Source organism: Ambystoma mexicanum, chromosome 2q (assembly GCF_040938575.1).
Source record: "Ambystoma mexicanum isolate Mex_15411 chromosome 2q, UKY_AmexF1_1, whole genome shotgun sequence".
Lineage (NCBI taxonomy): Eukaryota > Metazoa > Chordata > Amphibia > Caudata > Ambystomatidae > Ambystoma > Ambystoma mexicanum.
Genome location: NC_090924.1, coordinates 960,070,994 through 960,095,852, shown reverse-complemented (window position 1 = coordinate 960,095,852; position 24,859 = coordinate 960,070,994). Strand labels below are relative to the sequence as shown.

At 45.5% G+C, this 24,859-nt stretch overlaps 1 protein-coding gene across 2 annotated transcripts in view; it reads right to left on the bottom strand.

Moving 5' to 3' along the window:
- LOC138569869 (ATP-binding cassette sub-family B member 5-like) overlaps positions 1-24,859 on the bottom strand; it is a 1,230,756-nt gene that overhangs the window by 85,101 nt on the left and 1,120,796 nt on the right. For both annotated transcript variants that reach the window (XM_069648261.1, XM_069648260.1), the window contains one exon: positions 9,266-9,422. In XM_069648261.1, coding sequence (XP_069504362.1) covers positions 9,266-9,422 — 157 coding nt within the window. The remainder of the gene's footprint in view (positions 1-9,265; positions 9,423-24,859) is intronic.

The following is a 24,859-nucleotide window of genomic DNA, read 5'->3' as shown; positions in this document are numbered from 1 at the left end:
CATACCTTCTCCGTTCTTCCTTTCATTTCCTTTCCTTTTTCGTCTCTTCCTTGCATTCCCTTTCCCGTTCTTTTCCCTTCATTTCTCTTTCTTCGCTCTCTTTAACATCATCAATGCCCTTTCCATCTAATTTAAGTAGTATCTGTCTTGCCCTCCACTCGTTTTGTACTATTGTCACTCAACTTGTTTGTCTTTCTCTCTCTTTTGTCTCCTGATTTCTTCTTCTATTTCTATCTGTTTGTCCTTTATTTTTGTTTCTATATTCTTACTTTCTTCCATGCTGTCTTCACTATTATAAGCGGGAGGTGTGTATGATGGCTTAACATACCCTTCTAATGCTTTTAATTTCTTTAGAGGATAGATTCCCTGTTTGTCTTCCGTTGTGCTATCATTATTAGGAGGAGAAAGAGGAGCTGAGGGTGTTACGTCCTCTCCTTCTCAGGTGGGTCTTCTCTCTCACTCTGATACACCTTCCATAATCCTAAAACAGCTGACCTTTTCTGTAGCTTCGTCCCTGTATATGCAGCATGCAAGTATGATGTGAGGTGTCACAGTACTGCTTTCGATAATGTACCTTCTTCAGGCCACGGCATGAGTGTTTTATTAGTGCCTTTTACCCACTCAGAGTGATACTTTCTAATCTTAGGTGTGTATCTTTGTAATGTCCTGAATAGATGTAAAATGGGGGTGTCCCCATAATGAAAAGTCATCTTAACTGTCAATGCCTTGCAGGATTTTTCATTTATTATTTATTTAATTACACTACAACAATCACTTTAGGCCAGCACCATCAATCACCGCCTATTTCCAAAAGCCCATTTCTTCAAACAATGTCCAAGCCTATACAACACTATCCATGTTATCTCTTCCTTGTATTGTTTTTACCAATTGGCACTATTGCACTGTTATTATTTTGGTAATTTAAGAATCATATTTTATTCTGTTTTTCCTCAAATACTACCCTCCTAGGTTTGATAGGCACCAATCGCTTGCTTTTATAGGGCCTAATAACTTTGTCAAATTGTATTGCTATCGTTCTTATAGTGTTCAAACGTTCAACCTATTTCATCATCACTAATACAAAACATGTCAATATATTTTTACACAATTGTTTTAAAAAACCAAAAACGTGTGCACACTTTCTTGTCTTTTTTGCTTGATAGAGATATCTCATCTCTATTTTACTCCATTTCGGAGTGTATCGCGCACCCATCTTTGGCTGTAGACGCAGGAATCCCTTAAATATACTCTGTTAAGGAGAATGGTGCGGTCCCTTCTCCCTCCTTAAGGACAGGTATCAAGGTAACTTTGCTTCCCTAATAAATCCTGTTACGTTCCCCCACTATATCTAATACACACAATAAGGCCCACCCATTTTATTTGCCACTTTGTGATGCTTCTACTTACATCCGTTATTCAGTTTGAGCCCTTTAGTATTGACTCTTCCCCAATTGACCACTTCACTATCAGTCCACAGTACGCCTGCAGGGACCGGATATGAATTTATTCAGAGGAGCACCTGCCAACCATCTCAGGTCACTTGTGTTGTACTACCGCTCTCCACAGGAAACTCTGCTTATGGTGGAAGACGTCAAGCAACCGAGAATCTTGATCTGAACCATCTGCACTGCTGACAAATGTGCAGTAGCACCTTAGAGCCTTCTTAAGCACAGAATGGGATTACCATAATAAACAATATTGAACCCAAATAACCGAACAGACTATGAATATGGCAAAATACTACTATATTTCAGGTACACAAAGGCTTTATACCTCGATGTGCATCAGCTATGACGTCATCTTATGGGGAAAATAATAAAACCTATCAGATCGAGGGATTGGTTACTGGAATATATCTACTTATATCCTCTATAAGTGTTAGTAATATCATTGTCTGCCCCCCTTCTGGCAGGCAGACCTTGAACTTCCCCCTAACTACGTACAATATAGATTATAGTAGCATAACAGCATGGGATTGGCCCCTACAACATTGATGCTCACCATTGCATAGGCCCTCGTGATAGTTTGGCATCCTCTTTCAACCTTGGACACTTGGCTCACTAGCAGCACGTAAGAAAATTGAAACCCAGGTGCAGAGAGCAACGTCAGACTACGGCCCACTTGCCCAATTAGTCTACCATCTCTCATCAGCCAAGCCTTCAGCCAAGGCTTCTCCTATGTACTTGACCTTGCTGGATGCTCTCTACTCTGGACATGTAAGGGGAGTTAAAGTACATTGCTATCTAAGTCCGGAGCTTATGAATAGGCCTTGTTTTCTGTACCACGTGTGAAGAGACCATTATTTTGTTCATCTCGGCTTTTATTTAGTGCTATTTGTCAATTATTTCAGGTGTCATTACCCTCTTTGCCCTCTGGAGACTTGGTTGCTCAGTCTCACATATGCTCTCTGCATCTTTAATTGTCAATACCTGGCATTCACAAATGTTTGCTCATTTACTTAGTCTAAGAGAAATATGTCCTTCGTATATCGCTAATCCTTGTTGACTCTCTTTTAACCTTGCAATTACTTCTTGCTGTGGCATCTTTGATCTCTGGCCAACAGCTATTCTTTGTTCATGCAGAAATTTGTATTTTCAGCGTCTGTCAGCTATGCAGCCCTGGTCTCTCTCCTTCAAGGTTTTCGCTTACTATTATTCAGAGCCAACGTCCATCTTTTCAACATGGCCGCTTTATCAGTGTTTTATTTTCTTCTTCTTCAAACATCTATGTGACTCATTTACCTTTCATTCATATATCTTCATTCTGTAAGTATTCTTATATTGTGTCTGTACGTTATTGTGTCTTCTCCTTATGACATAACTTTACACCTGTCAGGTTTTGTTTACAGCTCTTCGGCATTCAGTGGGGTCTACGAATCTCCTGCTACCACCTCAGTTCGAGGGTACCTTTGGTACGGTTGTGTGAGTGCATAACGTCTCGCATACACTCGATGCAGTTTTGGAATGATACCTAGTGTCATGCACAGTGTCTTCTTGTTCTTCATCCAATATGTTGGAAGTGAGGGTGCGGGTTCTATCAATGACATGCACGTCTGCTCCTCTACAGTAGCCAGGCATTTGTGGACTGACCTTGAGAGGGAGTGTTGCACCAGGGGACTGGGATGGCCTGGCCACAACCCTACGAGCCTCCAAGTAGGTGGATGGAGTAGGATGACCTAGGCTTGTCATCCCCATCAAGATGTAGTATATATATTTCCATTTAGAAGACTCACCACCTGAGACCATTGGACAAGAACTTCAAGCAGAAGCAGCCCTAGGCTTTGAAGGAAATAGAGTGATAACTGGAGAACATCCCAAACAGTGAACATTTGGGGGAACAAACATATCTTAAAAACAGTGAAAGTTTGGTGGAACAGACATATTTCCTGAAACAGGCACGATCTGTGAAATAAATATCTACCGAGTTGGGAGAAGTTGCTGGAACACGTTCCCCGAACTATGAGTTCTTGATGACTCGAATATGCCTGAGCAATCAGAGTTATGCAAGAATCCTGAGTGCACTGCCCACCACACTGTTATGCTCACCAGGTATCCACGGGGACGCCACCCAGCCCTGGTTGGATGATTTGCACTCTCGAACCCTCTCCCGGTCCCTTGGTAAGGCCTCTGGTTAAAGATGGGTCTGCAATATAGGAGAGCTGGATTCAATACTAGATTGTCTTTATATTTTCCCACCTCCATTGGCTTCAACTCCTTCCTCCCCCCTTGGGCCTTCTCCTCACCTTAATATCGTAAAAGGTGGATTCTCCGTCCTGCTCCTCGTGGCAGGGGCGCGTAGATGTGGGGGCGAGCAGCGACCAAGTTACTTCACTTGTGCAAGCCCCCCTGTGGGAATCCAGGCCTGCTGCGACTCCGTAGGTTTGCTGCTTTACAGTCTTTATATGCAGTTCTTATGTTCCTCTTAGTTCTTATAATAATGTCTTGCTTCTTTCCTTTTAGGTATGGAAAGGTATTTTGGTGTTGTCATGCAGTTTGAAGATGAGCATGGGCCGGTAGGCGAAAGCGCGGTGTGCGCGATGCTGTCCGGTGAGTAATGCGCGATGCGCGGCGCTGTTTCGCCTTTTATATTGCTAACCTGTGTCTTTTCTCTCTTTGCAGGTTGCGATGTTCCTCGCTGAGCCCTGTAATGTTCCAGCAATGATACTGACCAGGAGATGACTACCCAGGAAAGAATTGTGTGGCTTTCTTCATTCGGGAGGAAACGTGGGTAAACGCTTACTAATGCTGTCTTTCTTTCTCCTCTTTCCAGGTTATGGTATTCCAGGATTCATGTGGTGCAGTTCGTACCTTCAGGTGAGTGGAACTGAAGTCAGCGATGGATTGAAGACAGGTTACTGGTTCCAGGTAAGTTTCGTAGTGTTCTTTCTCTCTCTGCAGGTCCTTGGTTTCAGGTAAACTGGCATCAAAGAATTGGACACGGTGAGCGTTACGCTGCCCACAGCAGAATAACGCAAAGAATGTTCTGCTGTTTGGGTGCGGTTTAAATAGTCTCAGGTAAAGTAGTCCAGGTACAATAGTCCCAGGCCTGCCACACCCAAAAGACTAGACCGCATAGCTCAGTTCCTTGTAACTGAGCTATGTGTGTGCCACCATGTCGGCTGAACCCCCCCAAGTTAAATAGTCCCAAGTAAATAGTCCCATTCTAATGTTGGTCTTCATGATGGTTATGAGCCTGGCACCAAAGGTGCCAGGACTGACTCCAAGAGAGTCTTGAATGAGGTTTCAAGGCCTTTGACCTGGCCCTGACTGGAAGGCTGACTTGCCAGTGAGGGCCAGGGGCAAGGGTCATGACACACACCAGCTCAGCCCACATTCACTTACCACCAAGGAGCACCACAGACCCACGAAAAAGAACACAAAGAATTCCAGCATAACACGGAGGCCCCGATGTACATTTAAATCTTTGGAACAGGTAATTGAGAATGGTACAGGGCAATTCATGTTTCCCAACACGAAGGGGGTAACAATCAGGCAACTGCAAACCCATTAAAAGCCATTACCCAGAAGACCAATCGAGAGACCCAAAATGTGCCAACCACAGGAAAGACCAATTCCACGTCAGTTTATATAGAGAAAGCTCAGCCTAGGTGTATTAAAAGGGCCGGGAACAATATTAAAGGGGACAGGCTGGAAAGGAGCAGATGTGCTGTTGCCTACTTCCTGCAAAACTAGGAAGACAGCTACCTGGACTGAGGCGATCCATCTGCTGGCAGCTGTAGAACAGACTCTCTACCAGATAGAAGGAAGAATCTCCACCACTAGGGCCGGACCCATGCTGGGCAGGCATGATTGTTACTTTTGTGTGTTTCCATAGACACAGAAGGGAGGTCAGAGGACGGAGCCCCTGAAAAGAAGCCTAAACAAGGAGGAGAGACCTCTCGGAAGGATATCGGAGAATATCATATACTTGACAGGGACACAGGTTGGAAGGGGAGAAATACTCTAACAGAGACACGAGGCAATGGGCGGCCTGGCAGAATTGTTGAAAATTAACCCTATGCTGTGGGGAGGCCTAAGAACCGTGAAACCACAAACAAGAGGCTTTGAACAGGCCTAAGGGAACTGTGAAGGCAAGAACCAAGCTCAGAACAAGAGGACGTGGAGAGACCCAAGAGAACTTTGTGCTATGATAATCCAAGAGACAGGGAGCAATATGGTGATGATAGGAGGGCTGTAAGGGGGTCTAGAGAATCCAGTATATGGTGAGCACCCATGGGGTGTTAGAAGGAATAAGTTTCTACCACAGGAACATGTAGGGGAATGGAAGACATGAGGTCTGAGCTTTCCCTGGAAACACAGAATGGAGGGAACTGACGAAAGCATAAGTAGAATTTGAATTTGACACCATGTTCAAGGAATTGCCATCTGTCAAGGGTGTAGAAGGCCTTGTTTTTTTCAATTTTTTAAAATAATGTTATAGAATAATAAAATGATACAGGTAACACCATTCCTAAAATTCCATGCCAAAAGCATAGTGTAACCTGCATGGAGCACACCCTCAACAAATGGCCTCGCTTCATACCAGGGTGTTGCATGCCAAAGGGCCTTTGATCCTTTGGGCTTTGGAAGCAGGCAGGGCTACAATAGCCAGAAGGAGTTCAGCATAGTTGGTGAAAGATTCCACCATCGTACTTTTCTCTTCAACTCTCCTAACTTCCTGTCCCCTACACTTCCTTTAGCGCAAAGCACTTTCGGTAGGATGAAAGAAGGTAACGACCACTTGGCACAAGGACAGGGATTGGATCCCTTAAGAACAGGGATTGGATCCCTTAAAGCAGGCTTGCTTTCCTCCAATCATGTGGGTCTGTTTGCCTCCAGAAAAGGGGTCTCCTTCCCTTTCATTCATTTAATTGAACCTCCTTTTGGAAAGCAAACAATTCCAAAGCCCTCACCGATTGAGGTGAAGGAGTGGTCCAAGGCAGAGGAAGGCTCTGCTCCCTGTCCACTCTGAGGGCACATTGCGCTGAGCTGCTGCTGGAGCAAGACCTGCCACTCTGACACCTAAACTGCTACCTTGAACCTTACTGGAAGTGAAGGACAGGTTGGGGAAAAGAGAACACAAACTCATCTGGTCCCTAAACCCCTGGATTAGGACTCTCAGTATGCTGACAGCCAGAACAGCTAGAATGCTTGTTTATTACCGCCTCAAACCAAGCAACCTGCATTTGTGCCAAGCTCACTGCATTCGAAACATAACCCGCCAGTGCTTTGGCACTCACTCAAGCCTTGAATCGCTGTTGCTGAGCCTGAAACAACTTTGCTGACACACCAGCTAAGCATGGCTTCAGCTCGAACCAGCTCACCGCAATGAAAAGACTTCAAACCGCTGCATTTCAACCAAGTGCCTCGAATCACCAGCATCTTTGCACTTGACCAGAAATCAAACATTGAACCGACACTGGTGCTGCTATCGATCCACATCTTTACAATGCTGCATCAAACCATAACAAGCCTCAATTAAAATCAGACTTGCCACCTGCTCCCTGCCTCGATCACTACAACTCACTGCATCCAAACCTGATTCAAACAGTTTGCATAGCGATGAGAAGGCTGGTTGGACACCATCAGGCCACCAAGATCTGCACAAGGGACTGTCCCCTGATCCATTCGTTGGGACCCTAGAGACTGGTTAAGCCCCCTTTTCTTACTCAAGAAAGATATCCCTTTTTAACATTGAGGTGATTCATTGCATTTCTCCCCCTGCTAAGTATCCAGAGCATTTGCATCATTACATTCTGTATTTCTCTGTTGTTGTTTTCAGGGGAGGGCTTTTGTTAGTGTTTTCTAGTACACTTATTATTGCATGTTGGTGCGTTTAATTAAAAGTATATTTATGGGACCTTGATTGGATATTTCTTTATTTTGGACTATTGGACTATTGTTGTTTGGGTTGCTTCTGTCTCAAATGTACACCACTGTTAAGATTATAGCCTGCCCTCTGGCCATGTTACCACAAAAGACAAATACAGTATATGTCTAAGCTGTGCCTATTTCAACTTGAAGTTTAGGATCATTTTTGTTTTGAAGAAGAGAGAGGGCTGTCTAGAGGGTTTAGCCACTACTCATCATTCTTTTACTCCTGCAAGGCAGAAGTAATTTTGACGCACATTGAGCCAATCCACCTTCCCAAAAAAAGGCATACAGAGTTAATTGCAACAATTAATAAGAATTGGCAAATCCTTTTTTTTGTGTTTACTGATGTTCTTTGCATGTTGCATTTATAGGCACCTAGGTGCAAGGGGAAGAGTGGAAAGTTTCAAAGGAGGATGCAATAAGGGGTGCAGGCGAGAATGAGAAAGAAGGAGAATTGAGCATGGGAGGAAATGATTAAAAGAGGGTGCCATCGATGATGAGCAAGAGGAAATAGGAGTGAGAAAGATTGAGAGTGAGAGGGTAAGAAATATATCAAGTGTGTGAGAGGATGGATGAGAAGGGGTAGAGAGTGGGGTGTGGTGGATGAGTGGGTTGTAGAAAGAGTTGGGTGAGTGGAGAATTTGAAATGACTGCAGCTGAGACCATGGCCAATATAGAGCAAATTAGACTAACCTAGATGTGATTGTAGAAGTGCAGAAATATGGGCTCTGTTAAAGTACAAATCTGTAATAAAAGGCAAGGTTAATACCAGCTGTAAGATGAGATATAAGTGGTAGTACTCAGGGGCGTAGCCAACAGGTGAGCAATGAGGACGTGAGCCCTCGAGAGCTCCTGTGGGCGACGGCAGATGTCATGAATAAACATCCTACTTTTAAAGGCAGAGTGCGGTATAAATATAGCCGAACGAAGCTGGACATGCTGAGACTCACTGGGAGAAACCTGCACCACTGAACTCGTCTACCCACAAAGGTATCGTGGAAGGAACGCTGCGGCACGGTGGTGCAAACAGTGCTTATCAAGATGGCCGTCGGCGAATAAGTGCTGCAAGGGGGGAAGAACGCATCAAGGCGGTGGTCTTGCTGCAGTACAGCACCCCGAACCTACAATCAGGTGCCCGGACCAACTCGCCAACAGTAAGGCTGAGCCCATCCCCTCCCCTTGAACATCAGGACGGGACGGCCATGTACCGTCGGTCCGGAAAGTGCGGCTCAGCCGGTCGGGCTGTTGCAGACTGCCGGCGGACGCACCATCAACGCCTGGTGGTCTACAAAGGACAGGAGAAAGGAATCGGAGAAGGCGGGGAGGAGCGGGATCTGCCGCTGCTATAGTCTAATGCCGGCGGCTGTGCGCAATAGCAGCTAGGTGACCCTGGCAGGGAGGAGACACAGAGAGCCGGCAATCTCCGGCAACCGTTGGAACAGATACGGCCTGATCTGTTGGAAGAGCACGCACAGTGGGTGGAATGCGGCTGTAAGTCCCTCCAACGCCTGCCATGAGTGAGAGATCTGCAAACTCACCAGTACTTTTATGTATGTGTTGTATTATGTATTGTATATTATGTATACATCTGTATAAATGTGAATATATATATATATATATATATATATATATATATATATATATATATATATATATATATATATATATATATATTTTATTGATTTTGTAAAAGTTCATTTATGAACTAATTACAAATTAAATAAATAAATACAAATGTCTATCTCTAGGATTGTGTGAGTCTGATTGGTATGCAGTCTCATTTCAAGAATCAGGAGGTATTCTCTTGTACAAATGTCACAATCAGAGACAATTCTGTTCTGATTACATGCAACACTGATGCAAAAAAACACTGAACGTAAAGGAGCACTTACTGGCTTCTGTCCATCTTCACTGTAGCTGTCGATGGTCGGGACTCTGTCAAACAATGCAAACAAATGTGCAGCAGCTGATTTAGCCTTGGCATAGTCCGGAGCAAAGGATAACGTCTGTCCAACTGCCATAGCTCCATATGCTAACAGAGAAAAAACTCTTAAGAAGAAATAGTTATGACAAATGTTATTTCAGTTACCAAACATCAATAATGATGTATAAAATCACAGACACCCACTAAAAATTGAAAATTAACCATTGGCACATCAGCACTTCTTAGGAATAAAAAAAATATGGTTTATTTATTTGTGTTAATATACTTACAGCCAATACTGACTTTGTATATACAAAATGTTAAATCATAAACAAACATACAGCAAGTACATTAAAGACATACAATTCATAAAACAGGTGTCAGATCTACTACAAGAGTAGTACCTAACACAATAATAAGACCCCTTTCGATAAATCCGCTAAAATCTCCATATAAACAGTGTACTATTTAACCATGTGATAAATTTGGCAAACGTCATTGCCCTGTAACAACAATGTCCAAAACTGTGTCATATCATCACAATTTATCTTGTTGCAGTAGGCTTTTGTGTATTTACTGCTAATCATTTTTAGACTTAGGCAATGGCACATTATATGTTCTGCAGGTTTGTGGCGCTGATGTCATTGTCACCCTGGTCTGGTCCCCTCATGCCAATCTCTGTCTCTCTGGTCATGCAAATTATGATCCTAGGTTTACAAGCACCCACTTGGTCTGGCAATTTTAGGGGCTAGTGCACCTGTGACTTGATGAAGCAACCTTAGGGCATATAATGCCCCTCATTTGCTTCACCAATTTCTCTTCCAGTCTGGGACTGGCAACTGCCGGTTTCTATGCACAGGTTTTGAATAGACCTCCTGATCTAGTCTGTTAACTCAACCATGCCTCTTTCTCTGGAATTGATGATCTCCTGTTTACTGGCTTTGCTCCCAGATGCCCCTCTGGTCTAACCACAACAGCTCCTGCCCTCATCTTCCTGCCCCTACCTCTCCAAGTCCTCCTTTTCTTGCACTATCACTAAGTTTGAAACTGTACGTTCCCCCACACAGATCAAGGAGTGCTGTCTTCTTCTACATTGTGGAAAATAAGATGGCCAGGCACTGATTCTCTGGCACGTTCCTTCCTGGGTTTTCCTGGTTCTGAATGGTCCTAGCCCCATGAACCCACTTCCTCTCCTTGTGGGTAAGCTCTCCCACACCTTAACTCCAGATGAACGTGGTTGTTGGATGTCTGATACCGCCCCAGCATGGTTCTACCATACTAAAATCAGTCAGGGGAATGATGACGACATCACCAGCGGATATTCCGCCTGCTTGGTTCATGGTGAGTTGTCTATCCTCTCTGTGAGCATGCCTTGGAATCAGTTGTCTGGATTCTTACATGGTGAGCATGTTCACCAGACCATAATCTCTTTCCTTGCAACTATAAGTTTCCCTTTGAGACCTGGTTTTGTATCCATAGCCGGCCTTTTCCCTCTGTCGTGGGTGAAGCTGGGAGTCTTGCTTCAGGCAGGGTCAAGCAGATTCGGTCCACATCATGTGGCGAGTATTGGGATCCCACAAGATTAGGTGACATGTGTTTTTCATCTTCCATACTAGAGGTGGGTAGACTGGGGTAGCTCTGGCGGATTTCCCAATTTAAAGCCCTTAGGGGGTTACTTCACAGAGCGGGAGGATCCACATGGCATCCAGACTTCTCCAGGCTCCCCTTCCTGGTATGGGAATAGTGATAGTCCCATTGGGGTGAGCCAGGTTTCTGTTGGCAAGAGAGCATCAGACTGTGTACCCTATAAATGGTCATGGATTTCAAAGGCATGTTGTACTGGATTCATTCACCAACAAACTCAAGGTAGTTTTAGGCTGGGCAGGAGTTTGTCTAGTATTGTTGATGAAATGAGGAAGAGGGTCATAAGGGTTTATGTGCAAAGAGTTGAGATCTTGTTGGAAATTTAGTGCGGGGGTAGAGAAAGAGCAACTACCATGTAGTGAATACAGCAAGTGCGGCTGACTAGGACCTGGACATGGTGTGAATATTATTCAGGTGCCTGGCAGATATAGTCCTACAAAGGGTCCAAATAAGTGAAGCATCGGCACAGGTTTGGCATAGATGTGGTGTGCTGGGCTGCATTCTGTGGCAAATAGCAGCTTCCTGTCAAATCCTTAGATGCTATCATTTGCTGCAATGCACACCTAGGGCCTTAAGATGAAGTCTGATGTCCGGGTGCCGATATTGAAAGTCCTAGCTTGCATGGAAATTGAAATAGGTACCTCTGGTAGTGGAAACGATACAGCGATAAGAATAACAACAAATTACTTGCCACTCAGTAAATTTCTATCTGATACAATTAGTCTGTCCACACAGTCCACATTTTAGATATTCTTCTCCAAAGATAGCTGACTTCTGAATTTTTTTAAGCCACCAAAGGACACAGTGCCGCTCTGGTCAGTGCTGTTGGGCATATATGACATAGAACACAATGTCAGAGGCAATATGTATGGAGCAAGCTGCACTCCTTGACCACCATTTCACCTTTTCCCTAGCAATTAGGAAGTAATGGATAGTGGCACAGCAAGAGGTGTATGAGCAATCTGTCATGACGAGTAGGAGAGGGAGAAGTCAGAACCTACACCAGGAAACTCTGTAGTACCACACCACCAAAGTAGGCATCTTGATCTGACAATGTAGCCACCTTACTGATGTTCGAAAAGGGGCTCCTTCTTCAAGGTAAAGGTAGTCGTCAGGCCTCTGGTAGAATGGTCCCCAAGATCCTCAGGCCCTTCCTTCTGGGCGAGAACATAACACTCCAAAATGCAAAGAAATATCCACATAGAAAGGTGGTAACAACCCTGCCTGCATACCAAATGAAGAGCTGGTTGTCCTTCCTGATGTCCACTCTCAGGTACTTCCTGGTTGGCCAAACTAACACTCTGCAATGTAGAGGACAATCCACCTAGATGGGGTTTGCTTGGTAAGAGCCCTTCCAGCACAAGCTCCAACTAAGAGCGGGTCATCTTTCCTGATGCCTCTCCTCTGATAGATGAATAGCTAAGATTCCAGTTGGGGTTCATACGGTAAAACCTCTACTCCATCTAAGATGTCTGAGGTAAAGGGCAGAAAAGGGAAGCTGAAACTTCTGTGAGAGATGAAAGTTGTTAGAAAGATTTCTCTTTACTGTACCTTTGCTTCCATCTTTATAGAACCCCCAAACGTTTTGCTTTTATTTTTTAATCTGACCTGTACTTTTTACAGTGCAGTGAAGCCTTAAGCTTCCCTGCACTGGCTTTTGTTCATATGACATGTGGAAACTGACATGTCCTTCAGGCTATCAGTACTGGGAAACATTGTTTCCCTTAGTCGTGTTACTATGTTACTAATTTGGTTACTTTTGTATCACTCGTGGTAACATTTTATCATTGTACAATGCAGCTTACACTGCAGTACAATGGGGTACAGTACACTACAATTTTTGTTTTGCCCTAAACTAACACTCAGAGGATTGTTGGTTACTCTAGGTGTGCAAACAGGATAAACTGGTGGCAGCAGTTACTTTTTCCCAATTTTGGGAATTTGTGTTTCTTGTTTCATCCTTACCACGTTTACTGCATTTGGCTACTGGTCAAACATGGCCGTGCCACATCATTTTTTGCTTGTCCTTTCGCCATCTTGTCTTTTAGCCTTCTTCCTGGCCTGATTGGCCAGGAAAATCCTTATAAAAACTTCCAGTACCCTGGGAAAGCAGATGCTTTTGGCTACTGGGGAAACTGGTTTCAGTGTGTCTGAGTGATATGCATGAATGTTCAAGCCAGTGGTCCTGATTGGACCACTGCTGCGGTGTGTGTGTGGGCTAGTCCTGCTATTGAGTAGTGAGGGCAGCAGCTCTTTTAGGATAAGAAGAGGACCCCTGCACCCATTCTTCAGAAATCCTGGCGAAACCTGAAGGAGCCAAGAATCCTGTCCAGCTGTGAGACCGCGAAGAAGCCTGAGACCCGACTGAAGGAGGCCTGGCGACCAACCTCTGCTGCTGTCCTGGAGGAGCCATATCTTGCGTGTGATCTTTAGCAGTCCTGAGGAGCTGCGACCCTTGGAGTGGAGGGACCATCCATTCCTGACGTCTGCTCGGTGCCCTGGCAAAGCAAGCCTTCGGAAGTGGCTTGAAACCGTCATGCGGCTGACTAGCTTCGATTTTGGGCTACTGTGCTGCTGGCGTCACTGTTCTGAGTTTCGGCATGAAACTTGGGGATACTCAGCTGGCCCTACGAGACTAACCTTCTGTGAAATTCCAGGATCCTAGCATCAAGGGGACCTGAGATAGGAGGGGAAAGTCCAACCGCAGCTGCTGAGTCCTTTTGCGCCGCCATGCTGCAGTGATCACCATCTGAAATCGCTTACCTGACCCGAGTCCATTCCTGAGAGGGGTCCTGCAGTTTTGCTGCATTCTTCAATCGAGTGTCCTTGCAACAGTGAAAGGCACCAACTGGAGATCAGCTCAAACCTGTAATCCTTGTGAATCGAGGACTGCGACTTTTGGCGGAAAAAGCAACTTGGGACCGTCTTCCTTTTTCCTGCCAAGTCTGGGGAAGAATCGGAGGGTACGTTACATAGCTTCTTACCTACCCCTATACTCCCATTATAAGTCAATGGGGTTTTAATAAAGCTTCATTCTAACAATATTGGCTTTGCATTGCTTACTTGCGCAAGACCTCTAAAAGTTCGGGCTACTTTTATTAGTTAGTTTTACTTTTACCCTGCCCCTAAGAACCCTTCACTGGACCCCAGAGACCCTACCTGCATTGTTTCCTGCTTCATAACTTCTGTGGAATTTTTACCTGAACTATTGGGCAAAAGGGCCCAGACAAGTTAGGGCTGGACAATTCTAGTTAGGGATCATATCTGTGTACCTTGAATGCATAATACTAACCTAACCTTTCCTTTGCAGGAGTTTCTGATATATATATTATCCTATAATAAGTGATTGCATATATTTATCTATTGTTTATTAGTATTGTGTGATATCTCTACTTGCTAGTATTCATTTTTCATAGTGTGATTTGGCCATAAATAAATAACTGTATTTTTATACATCCTGTCTAAATGTAATCTGTGATTCCCATTGTGTGACCTCAATGTGGACCCTTTACACGCTCACCACCTCTGAAGATCTTAGCCTAGACCGCCTGTCACTGCTACCTGAACTGGTTTGGCTAGAGCTCCCTAGAGCTGTCCCTGTCACAATATAGGCTGGCCTTCTATACATCTGTCCACCAGGCCAGAGTATAGAAAATCAGTCCTAATAGAAGTCCAACAAGAACTTGGCAAGGAATGTCAGTCTCACCCTCAGTCACTTTTCCCTTGGAGAAGACATTGCAGAGAGGTTTTACAGAGAGAGCATGGAAGTCACTCAGCCGCCTAGCGCAAGTAATGGTAACAAGGAAAACCAGTTTAAGGGTGAGCAACCTCACAGAACAGAGCAAGGACTCAAAGGGAGCAGACGTTAAAACAAGAATAAAATCCCATGCATGAACAATAAAGTGGATGGAAGTAATTGGTTATAAAATCCATGAAAAGCAGCATAACAGTGTGAATTAAAGACCAACATAGTAGCCCGACTCCTATACGTGCCAATAAGAAGTACATGTAGGGCTAAGGACAGCAGAAAATCATGAACAGTAGAGGTTGGACAGATTAAGGGGTTTACACTGATCACTCTACACCAGGCCAAAAACCTAGATGAAATGCAGGCACAAATGTGGGACTGCCTTCATGGAAGGGATTCCTGTGAGACCTCAGCCTTTCAGCAAAAAAGTATGAATGTTGATGCTTGGATCAAGGTCTGGGTTAAACCCAATAGTAGATCTACCCTCACAGGGAGAACAGTTGGACCAAATGTATGGTTCAAAGCAACCAGACCGGAGTCAGGTGACGTATTGGGTGCCAATGTTGCTAATGCTTCCCTAATCCCTTTAGGAGTAAAGGTACAGCAACCTCTAGGACAGAGCTTAGATCATGTGTTTTATCCGGTATTGAATGACCCAAAGATTTACAAAAGATTTCTCTCGGTTGGGGATTATAAAGTTTTTTATAGTCCTAAAACCAGTTCTCAGCACTGATAGGATGGAGGACTTGGACCATTTGCTGCCACTTCCCAAAACAACACACTCGACCTCATTACGACCCTGGCGGGCAGCCGTGGCTGAAAAACAGACATGGCTGCCGCCAGAGTCGGTTTTTTTCCGGCACCCTGTAATGGGCAATTACCGGGGTATTACAACCTCCAGGGCCATTCCAGGGCACCGGAAAAAATTCTTCCGCATTCCCATTTGAGTCCCATAGGGCTCAATGGGAATGGGGAAGCAGCATGCACAGGCACCATTCGTGAATGGTGCCAGTGCATTTGGCATGCTGTGCTCGCAGGTGCTGCACTGCCCGCCAGGTCCGACTAGGCGGGCAGAAAGCCTACCGCGAGCACAACTTGTAGTTTGCCAGTCCGGGAACTACGGTACTGGCAAGCTTACTGGTACCGTAGATCCCGGACCGGCAAACTTGTAATGAGGCCAACTGTTCTTCAAGCAGGAAACCTTTTACAGTTACATTCCAAGTCTCTTCTGGAAGGCACATTTTCTCAAGGTAATTGCTAAAGGAATATTGCATCTGCATTGAGCAATCTCAGACATTATATGACAAGATGTGTTATGGCAGCTAAAAGACAGTAATCTGCCTCTGCCTGATTTAGGCTTGGGAATACTGCATCCATTAAAATAAAATCCTTTTGGCAATTTCGAGGATGTTAGCATAGGCATTCAGATTAGAGACTGCTGCGATGCCCATGTCTAACCATCTTTGAATTTTCTGAAGGTATCATGTAAAAATGTATGTATTTTTAGCCTCCGGTTATAAAATGTTAATCTTTAGGTTCGTTCTATGATTTATAACTTCACCAATCTCCACTGGACACAATTCCTGAGTTATAGGGATGCCCTAACATATAATTCAGATTAAAGGGTTTGTGCTAACTTTCCTCTTTGGGGTCAATGATGAAAACATTTAAGAGACGCAAGTCAATTCACAGGATTAAAATCTAGTCAATAGTTGAAAAGGTCCTGGTTGTACTGAAAGTTGATGTGCCTGGTGTATTCAAAACAAAGTTCACATTTGTAGACTGGATGCCTAGCTCAGAAAGTCCCCATCCTGATTACTATGCTTATCCACAAGGACCATAGCAGATACTTCAAATTCCAGGTCTTCATCTACGTTTGCATCCAGTTTCTTCATTCTTTCAAGAGCGCCAGGGGACCACTCCGGTGGTGATAGTGCGTGGTACAAATGTCATTAACATTAACATTTGTCCATTTAGAATTGCAGTGACCTCAACAATAATTTAAAATCTGCCGTGAAACGAGTTATAAAAAATCATCAACAAACAAGATGTTGCTTTTGGGACTGTGGAAGTATCTTTAAGTAGAGTGTGTGTAGGCATAACATTGTGAAGACCCCCCCTAGATTGGGATTATAAAGATGTAGGTTGTAAGTAAGCGTCTATTCCTTTGTCTTGGGTTACTTAAGGCATATGAAGAAAAGCATTCATGCCCCTCAAAATATAGCAGAGAAAGGGCCCAAGTGTCCTAGAACAGCATCAAAGTGTTCTATGAAAGGAAAGTGAAATAATGCATTATTCTACAATAGAACCTTTCATGACAGTGTAATTGCCAGGCCGTATAGAGGTTGCCCCATCTAACCTACAGATCACATTGGAACAAGGGAAGAAATACTGTCTTGCAGAGATGGGCTAATATGCTTTGCTAGAGATTGGGGCGGAAGGCAATCAAGAGCATTAATAGGGGAGCTCCACTTTGTGAAGAGCACTATTATACCACCTTCATCGCAAACACCACTTTTTGTTATGAGTACCTGTGGGGAACTTAAGCAGCAGTGATAGGGGAGGACCTAGATTGTTGTGACACTGCAGAGGCAGCCTGGGATACAACCATCATAACAAACACTACTCTTTCTTAGGAGAACCTATCGGGCACTGAGACAGGCAAGTATAAGCAAACTACTGAATGTCTGGGAATTAATGCACAGTCGCTAGACTCACACCCGGAATAAAACTAGACACTGCTACCGGGGTACTGTTGTTTCGGTCTGCTGCCACTCATATTATGAGGCAGTAATACATAAAAGACGGGATGCTTTGAGTATTTGTAAAAGCCCACACTGAGCAAGAGCAACATTTCAATCTTCTGGTTTACAAGGCATAAAGTCCTCTAATCCATTACTCTTAGCTTATAAAATATTTACTTACCTGTCAAACATCAGTCAGTGTGAAATACTACTCTCTCCTAAAAGATGCAAAAGCTGAACAGTGTCTAAACCTGGCTTAAACCAAAAGGTATTCTCCTTCTTGATGGGCTTGACGCACAAATCCAAATAAATACAGCCCAGGTGGACCGGTATTGTATGTATGTCCCTTCTACTTCACTAGTTAAGAGTTTTGCAGGGGAAAGTCCCTTGCCCTAGGACATAGTTTTGGCTCACCTTTAGCAGAACCTCTGATCTGCACTGGCTCAGGTTACAAACTCTACCGTAGGGACTTCTCCCACAGTCCCAACTGAGAAAATGTGTCAATAACCCTAGTGTCATTGGTTCCTTTGTCTGTCACTCAAAGTGGGTGCTCCCAAGTTACATAAATCTTGATCAGCAGAGCATTGCACCCTTAAGTGATGAAAGTGTCACCAAGGTACCAGCAGCTGGCAAACTAAATATAGGGATGTCATTGCCAAAACCAGGAAGAAAAAGAAAGTGAACCCTTTGGGTACCAGCAACAGCTCCCAAAGAACAAAAAGACACATTTATAACCCACATTGAGCAGGACGTTATTCAATGGTACATGATACACATTTTCTTTTCAATGATGTTAACTCTTCAAAAACCTCAGCTATTCTGTCATGATACATGTATGACTGTGATGTTCATGATGTACAACACAGCAGTCCTTCCATGGCACCCCAAATTAAGCGATGACATCAAGTTATGAGTAAAAAAGGCCACAGATTATATTTTAACCATGCACACACTTTGAGGGTAACGTGCAGGTTGTCCACAGTAGACACAGAGGTATGCGTTTGTGCATTTATTTCAGGCAAACATTAGCAGACTGAAAAGGGGTGAGGGAAGCTTCACCCCAACTGCAAGAAAGCAATTCAACACCTCCAGCTGCTCAGTGCCATCTAGCTGCTCTCCAGTTGTAAGTCGTTGACACGGGGTACCCCAACAGACCATGGTACCAGATCTCGGTGCCCCATGAGGATCTGTTGGTTCCTCAGGTAGCCCGGTAATAGCAATTTCTGGAGCAATTTAAGGGGATTAACCTACAAGTCTGCTGCTGTCTTGCAGTTTTACACGAGCCGGTATGGGCGTAATTGTAGGGGGCACAGGGGATTTTGTCCTCCCCCAACTTATGTGGCATGCCTTTTTGTCCCCCCATCTTTTGGAGGGAGGGCAGGGGGGCCACAATCATCAATTATGTAATTGGAGAGCGCTAGCTCGGCTGGGGTGGAATAAAAAGGTGCATGACCTTGTGGTGGCACCAGGAACCACAAAGTGACTGTGCCCTTTTAACTGTGCCTACGGTGCCCGAGTTCAGCTTCCATTGTGTATGTGTGCTGATCATTATATAAAAGACCAGGATAAAGAAAGCAAGAAGTTTCCCTGTCAAGGACGGCCACCAGATTTTTCCCAGGCCTTTCTTGATGCAGAATACTACTCGAATTGTCATTCATGTGTGGGGGGTTTTAAAGCTTACACCTTTAACTATTGATTTCAATTTCGGCTGCATACAATAGTTATTTGCTAGAGTTCTAAAACAATCCCACACAAAGCATGACAGTAACAGCAGTGGTTGCCATTCCAAAATGACCACCCCATTTCTGCCCTGTGACGGGGTGATGATGACACAGGCACACCCTGTACATTGCGTAGATGGATGACCGTGAGAGCCTGATGGGACAGCTGCAAACTGTCCAAGTGTGATAAAGGCCTAACCCCCCTGGAGTTAAACAACATATACCGGAAGTCATCGTAAGGGTATGAGCTGGCGCAAGGACAGAAACTGACGCCCATAGCCACGTTGGGGGTGCGGGTTAAGCTATGAAGTCTACTGCTGCAGGTGCTGTGGAGCCGTATGAGGCAGTGGGTGTCCCAGACCTGACGGGACACGGCCCGGGGATGGCGCCTGTGAGCATGGCATAGACATCACTGCACATCGGACGACACCGCTGAACAGTGTAAATCTATGGCGTGAGACCGGCATAGGTGCGAGTAAGACCAGCCACAACGCAGTGTAGAGGCACGACGGCCAGACACAAGTGGGTGGGGTGTGGCGTTTGGAGCACCGCACATGGACATACACCCGGAAAAGTTAACCGCAGCATCCAGAGGGTGGACACTGATACATGTTAACCTGGTGGACGACATGAAGTGAAGTGCGCACGGGGCTCACGCACCCCTTGCCAGCGCAGGAACACCTTGAACTGGAGCGCTGTAGCCACGGGGGTGCACGTGACTATGCATCCATGTGCCGCCTAGCGTAATACAGATATTCTGCACGTAGGAGGTTCCCAGGCCGGAGAAATATGAGAGCTACCACCAGGATGACGATAGGGATGGCGACCAAAGGGAACAAGATTAAAGGGAAACAACCCACGTTGGACATCTTCACAAACCACCACACTCACCAGATGTGCCTGCTCAGGCAAAAGGGGATGCACTGGGAACACCTGTCCCGCAGCGTGATGTTCACCAGATATTGGAAGCGATAGCTGAGCTGAAGGCCTCATGGAGTAGCAAAATCGACGCGGCCATAGCAGAACTGAAAACCGCTCTGGAAATCAAAATAGATGCGCTCAGCGTAGATGTAAACCTCCTGAGACAGGATGTGAGGACACTGGCAGAGCGCACAAGCGGACTGGAAAGCAAAGTAAAGACTAACGCAGATGTTGGCACGGCCACGCCAAGGAGGTACACATATTACAGCAACATGTGCGCAACCTGGAGAGTCGAGCAGAAGAAGCGGAGGGGCGAGCGAGGCGCAGCAACATACGGGTGGTGGGATTACCTGAAGGGGAAGAAGGCACGGACCTGACGAATTATGTGGAGAACATGCTTTTGCAGGAGATAGGGGTGGGCGTGCTCACTCAAGGATTCATGGTTGAAAGGGCGCAAAGGGCCCAGCTTCGACGGCCCCAACCAGGAGCCCCGCCACGTGCCATTATTGCTAAGATCTTAAGCTATAAGGACAGGAAAAAGATCCTGGAGTACTTTCGCAAATGGGGAACGATAAGCAGGGCGTCGGCAACGGTCACGGTGTACCCCGATTACACCATGCCGGTACAAAGACAACGACTCCACTACGTGGCTGTCAAAAAACAGCTAAGTGAGTCCGGCTTTAGATACATGCTGTTATACCCAGCAAAACTGAAAATTATACACAGGAGCAAAGCGTTTTTTTTCGAGACACCCGAAGAGGGCACGAGCTGGCTTGACGCACAGGGTTGCCCAGAGGATGAAAATAGCCAGAAGCGGAGCAAACAAGATAAGTGAACCAGCGTCGCATCACTGATAGACTTGGTTGATGTAATATACAAGGCCCCTATACTGACTTGATTAAGTGATAGCCCTGCTGTCATGATCTCTGCTTCCAAAAGGTCAGGGTTTTCCCAACTCCCTTGGAAGCAGATTCATAACCCAGGTTCCGAGTGCCAACCAGTCCCAATTGGGACCTTTTGGACCCAGTCCTGGCGCCAGTAGCACCAGGCTCATAAATATGCCCAGTCCCAGCGCTGGAAGCGCCGGGCTCATAATGCTTGGGTGGACTTACCTGCAGCAGACCATGCTGCTTACTTGCCTGCCAGTTGAGCCTCTGATCCTCTTCTGTTTGGAACTACTTTTCCTGTTGGGTGGGGCAGGAGCCACTCCCTAGGTTCAGAACACTGGAACTCTTCTGGAAAGCAGGAACTCTTTTCTTACCTAGGCGTGGCTGTGGAAGGAGACACCTAAGCACTACAGGAGGCTATTTAAACCACACCCGATGGATGAATCTTGCTTTGCGTTATTCTGCATCCTCTGCAGGAGAACGCTCATCGTGTCTTCTGCATCTGATCCTGGGCCTAAGGAAAAAGGCTTACCATCCTGAATCCAGTCTTCAGCAACACCTATAAAGACAAGAAAGAACAGGTTAGCAATACGGTCTTCAGTGACAGCTCTTCACTTACCGGGGCCATCGGCTGTCACCAACGCCTCGCGCTGCATTCTGAAAGACAAAGGCTTACCTACTCTTCGTGCGCTCCGGAGGTCTTCACACTGCATTCCGGCATCTGAAAGACAAAAGCTTACCAACTCTTTGCACGCTCCGGAGGCCTTCGGCGCTGCATCCCGCATCTGAAAGACAAAACAAGGTGCGTTTAAAGACATTGGGGAACTTTAATACTCACGTGCCATTACTCCTTTCCACATCTAACCCAGTGGGTATTCCGGCACCCTGCAGCCGCTCCGAACTTGTACCTGCAAAATAAAAAGACAGTTAGAGCGCATCGTGAAGCAGGCAACAAGCGCTTACTTACGTGCTTCCAGGCGCTTCTATTTATCACACGGGCTCCATCTTCAACTCACTTCAGCCCGTCATCCACCATCGCCGGAACCCTGCAAAACAAGAGACATCATTACTAAAGACTTTAAAGACATTAGAATTACTCGAAACTTACCGTTCGTGCAGTAAACGACGGACAGCAGTCCTCTGAAGTCAAGAGGCCTGCTCCCCTTATCCAGTGAAGAAACTGGTTACAGCACCCTGCCCCGAGGCAGATGGAGAGCACGGCGTTCACTTACCTAAGGTGAGAGCGTTAACCTTCGGGGTTCTACAGGAGAAGAGAAAGGGAAGAAGAGAGAGACATTCAATAACCCAGTTCATTAATCCCATATTTTCTATCTGCAGACAAATTACCCTTCGAGTCAAACATACAGTGCACAGAGGTCCAGCCCAAAGAGCCAGCCGTGTGTTACACATCACCTTTGAAGATACGGTATACGCCCAGTCAAGACCGGCGCCTCTACGGGAATCAGGTGAGCGTTACAGAACGCAAAGCCTACCACAAAACTCCCATCCAGGCGCTATGGAAACCTCGGATACCGACCAACTAGCCCAGTTACTTGGGGAACTAAGGGCAGAAGTGCATGCAGCCCGTCAGGAAACGAACGCTCTAAGAAGGGAACTGATTATTTCCAAGGAGCGAACAGATGATCTCGCTAGACAATTGCTACAGTCACAAGCCGGACAGACCCCGTTACTCGCATCTGGGGGAAATCTTCCTTCTACATCCTCTATGAATCCAGTGCAGATCAACCTACCTGGGAATGTACCTCTGGCTCCACCCGAACGATTTTCTGGTGACCCAAAGAGGTTTGCAGTATTTATCAATCAATGCCGGTTGCATTTCTTATGCCGGCCAGCAGCCTTTCCAACTGATCAAGCTAAAGTAGCTTTCGTGCTTTCGTACCTTAGTGGCAATGCAGCAGACTGGTCGATCCCTCTAGTAAATCAAGATGATCCGGTCCTCCATGATTTTCAAGCTTTTCAGCTCAGTATGGAAAAACTGTTCGCAAGACATTCACAGGGGCAGGCCTTGGACAATGAGCTTCTTTCGTTGCGACAAGGTAATCAAGACCTTTTGGCTTATATTGCGTCTTTCAACAGACTGATAGTGGAAACTCAATGGCCTGAGGACAAAAGGATTACGCTGTTTTGTAGAGGTCTACGTGGAGAGCTCAAAGATGTGTTAGCCCAAGTAGTGAATCCCCCACAAGATTGTTCAGACTATATAGACTTAGTCGTTCAAATAGATCACAGACTGCAGAACAGGAAGGCCGATCGTTCCAAGTTTGATGCTCGAGTATTTTCCAAACCGCCAACTCCTTCCAAAGGAGTAGACTCCGGGGAACCCATGCAAATAGGGGGCCTGAAAGGTCCTCTAACACAAAAGGAGCGGGAAAGGAGAAAACAGTTGCAATTATGCCTCTATTGCGGAAACTCAGGGCACTTTCTTCGAGACTGTCCGGTGAAACCTGCCAAGAAGGCAGTAGGAGCTGCAGTTACCAAAGTTACAAACTCTGAGCAGGGAAACGACCTCGCCCGACAAGAATAGAGGTCCTCTTGCCGAGCGTGAAAACCAGTTCCGTGACCTCGCATTTCGTGATACCTATGGTCCTCATTAGCCCTGATAATCCGGATCGATTACATGCAATTGAAGCTTACGTCGACAGCGGTGCCATCGGCAATTATGTGGATCATGAAATGGTTTTGAGGATGAATCTAACTCTTTGTCCCAAGGCTGTAAAGGACGTCATTACTACGGTGGATGGAACGGAGATAGCCTCCGGACCAGTAACGCATACCACTCAAGAAGTGACGCTAGTAAGTCAAGATGGACACCATGAGAAGATCGTGTTCGATGTGATCAAGGCTCCTCAGTTTCAGATTATTCTAGGAATACCTTGGTTAGAGAAACACAATCCTCTGATCGATTGGCGAGCAAGAACGGTCCAGTTTCCAGAATGTGTCTCTACTTGTCACCCTCCACCTGGTGTTGCACTGGCAGCAATTTCTTCAGAGACTCCCCAGTTACCTCCCGAATACCTAGAATACCAAGATGTTTTCCGGAAGGATCAAGCTAACTCTCTACCTCCTCATAGGTCTTATGACTGCCAGATAGACCTGATACCTGGATCTACTCCTCCTTGTAGTAGAATTTATGCCCTCACCGAGCCTGAAAACCTTCACCTTCGACAATACCTGGATCAATACCTGGCAAATGGGTTTATTCGTCCTTCCAAGTCCCCTGCTTCTTCAGCTTTGTTCTTCGTTCCAAAAAAGGAAGGAGACCTTAGAACTTGTATAGATTATCGCTCCCTGAACCAGATCACCGTCAAGAATAGATATCCGTTACCTTTGATCCCTGAACTCCTGGACCAAGTCAGAAAAGCATGCATATATACAAAGCTGGATCTTAGAGGAACCTACCACTTGGTACGAGTAAAAGAGGGCGATGAATGGAAGACGGCCTTCCGCACCAAATATGGGCTATTTGAATATCAGGTCATGCCCTTCGGACTTTGCAATGCCCCGGCCGCCTTTCAATATTTTATGAACGATGTCCTCAGAGAGCTCATAGATGTGTGTGTTGTTGTTTACATTGACGACATCCTCGTTTATTCTTCATCGGAATCTGAACATCGGAAACACGTGAAAATGGTCCTCGAAAGATTGCGTCAACACAAACTTTTCGCTAAGTTGGAAAAATGTGTTTTCAACGTGACTGAAGTTGAATTCTTGGGATTTAAATTATCACCTAGCGGAGTGTGTATGGATTCAAAGAAGGTTGATGCAGTTCTCAAATGGCCATCACCATCCTCCGTAAAAGGTGTGCAAAGCATGTTAGGCTTCGCTAACTTTTACCGCAGGTTTATCCCCGAATTTTCTCGAATAGTCCAGCCCATC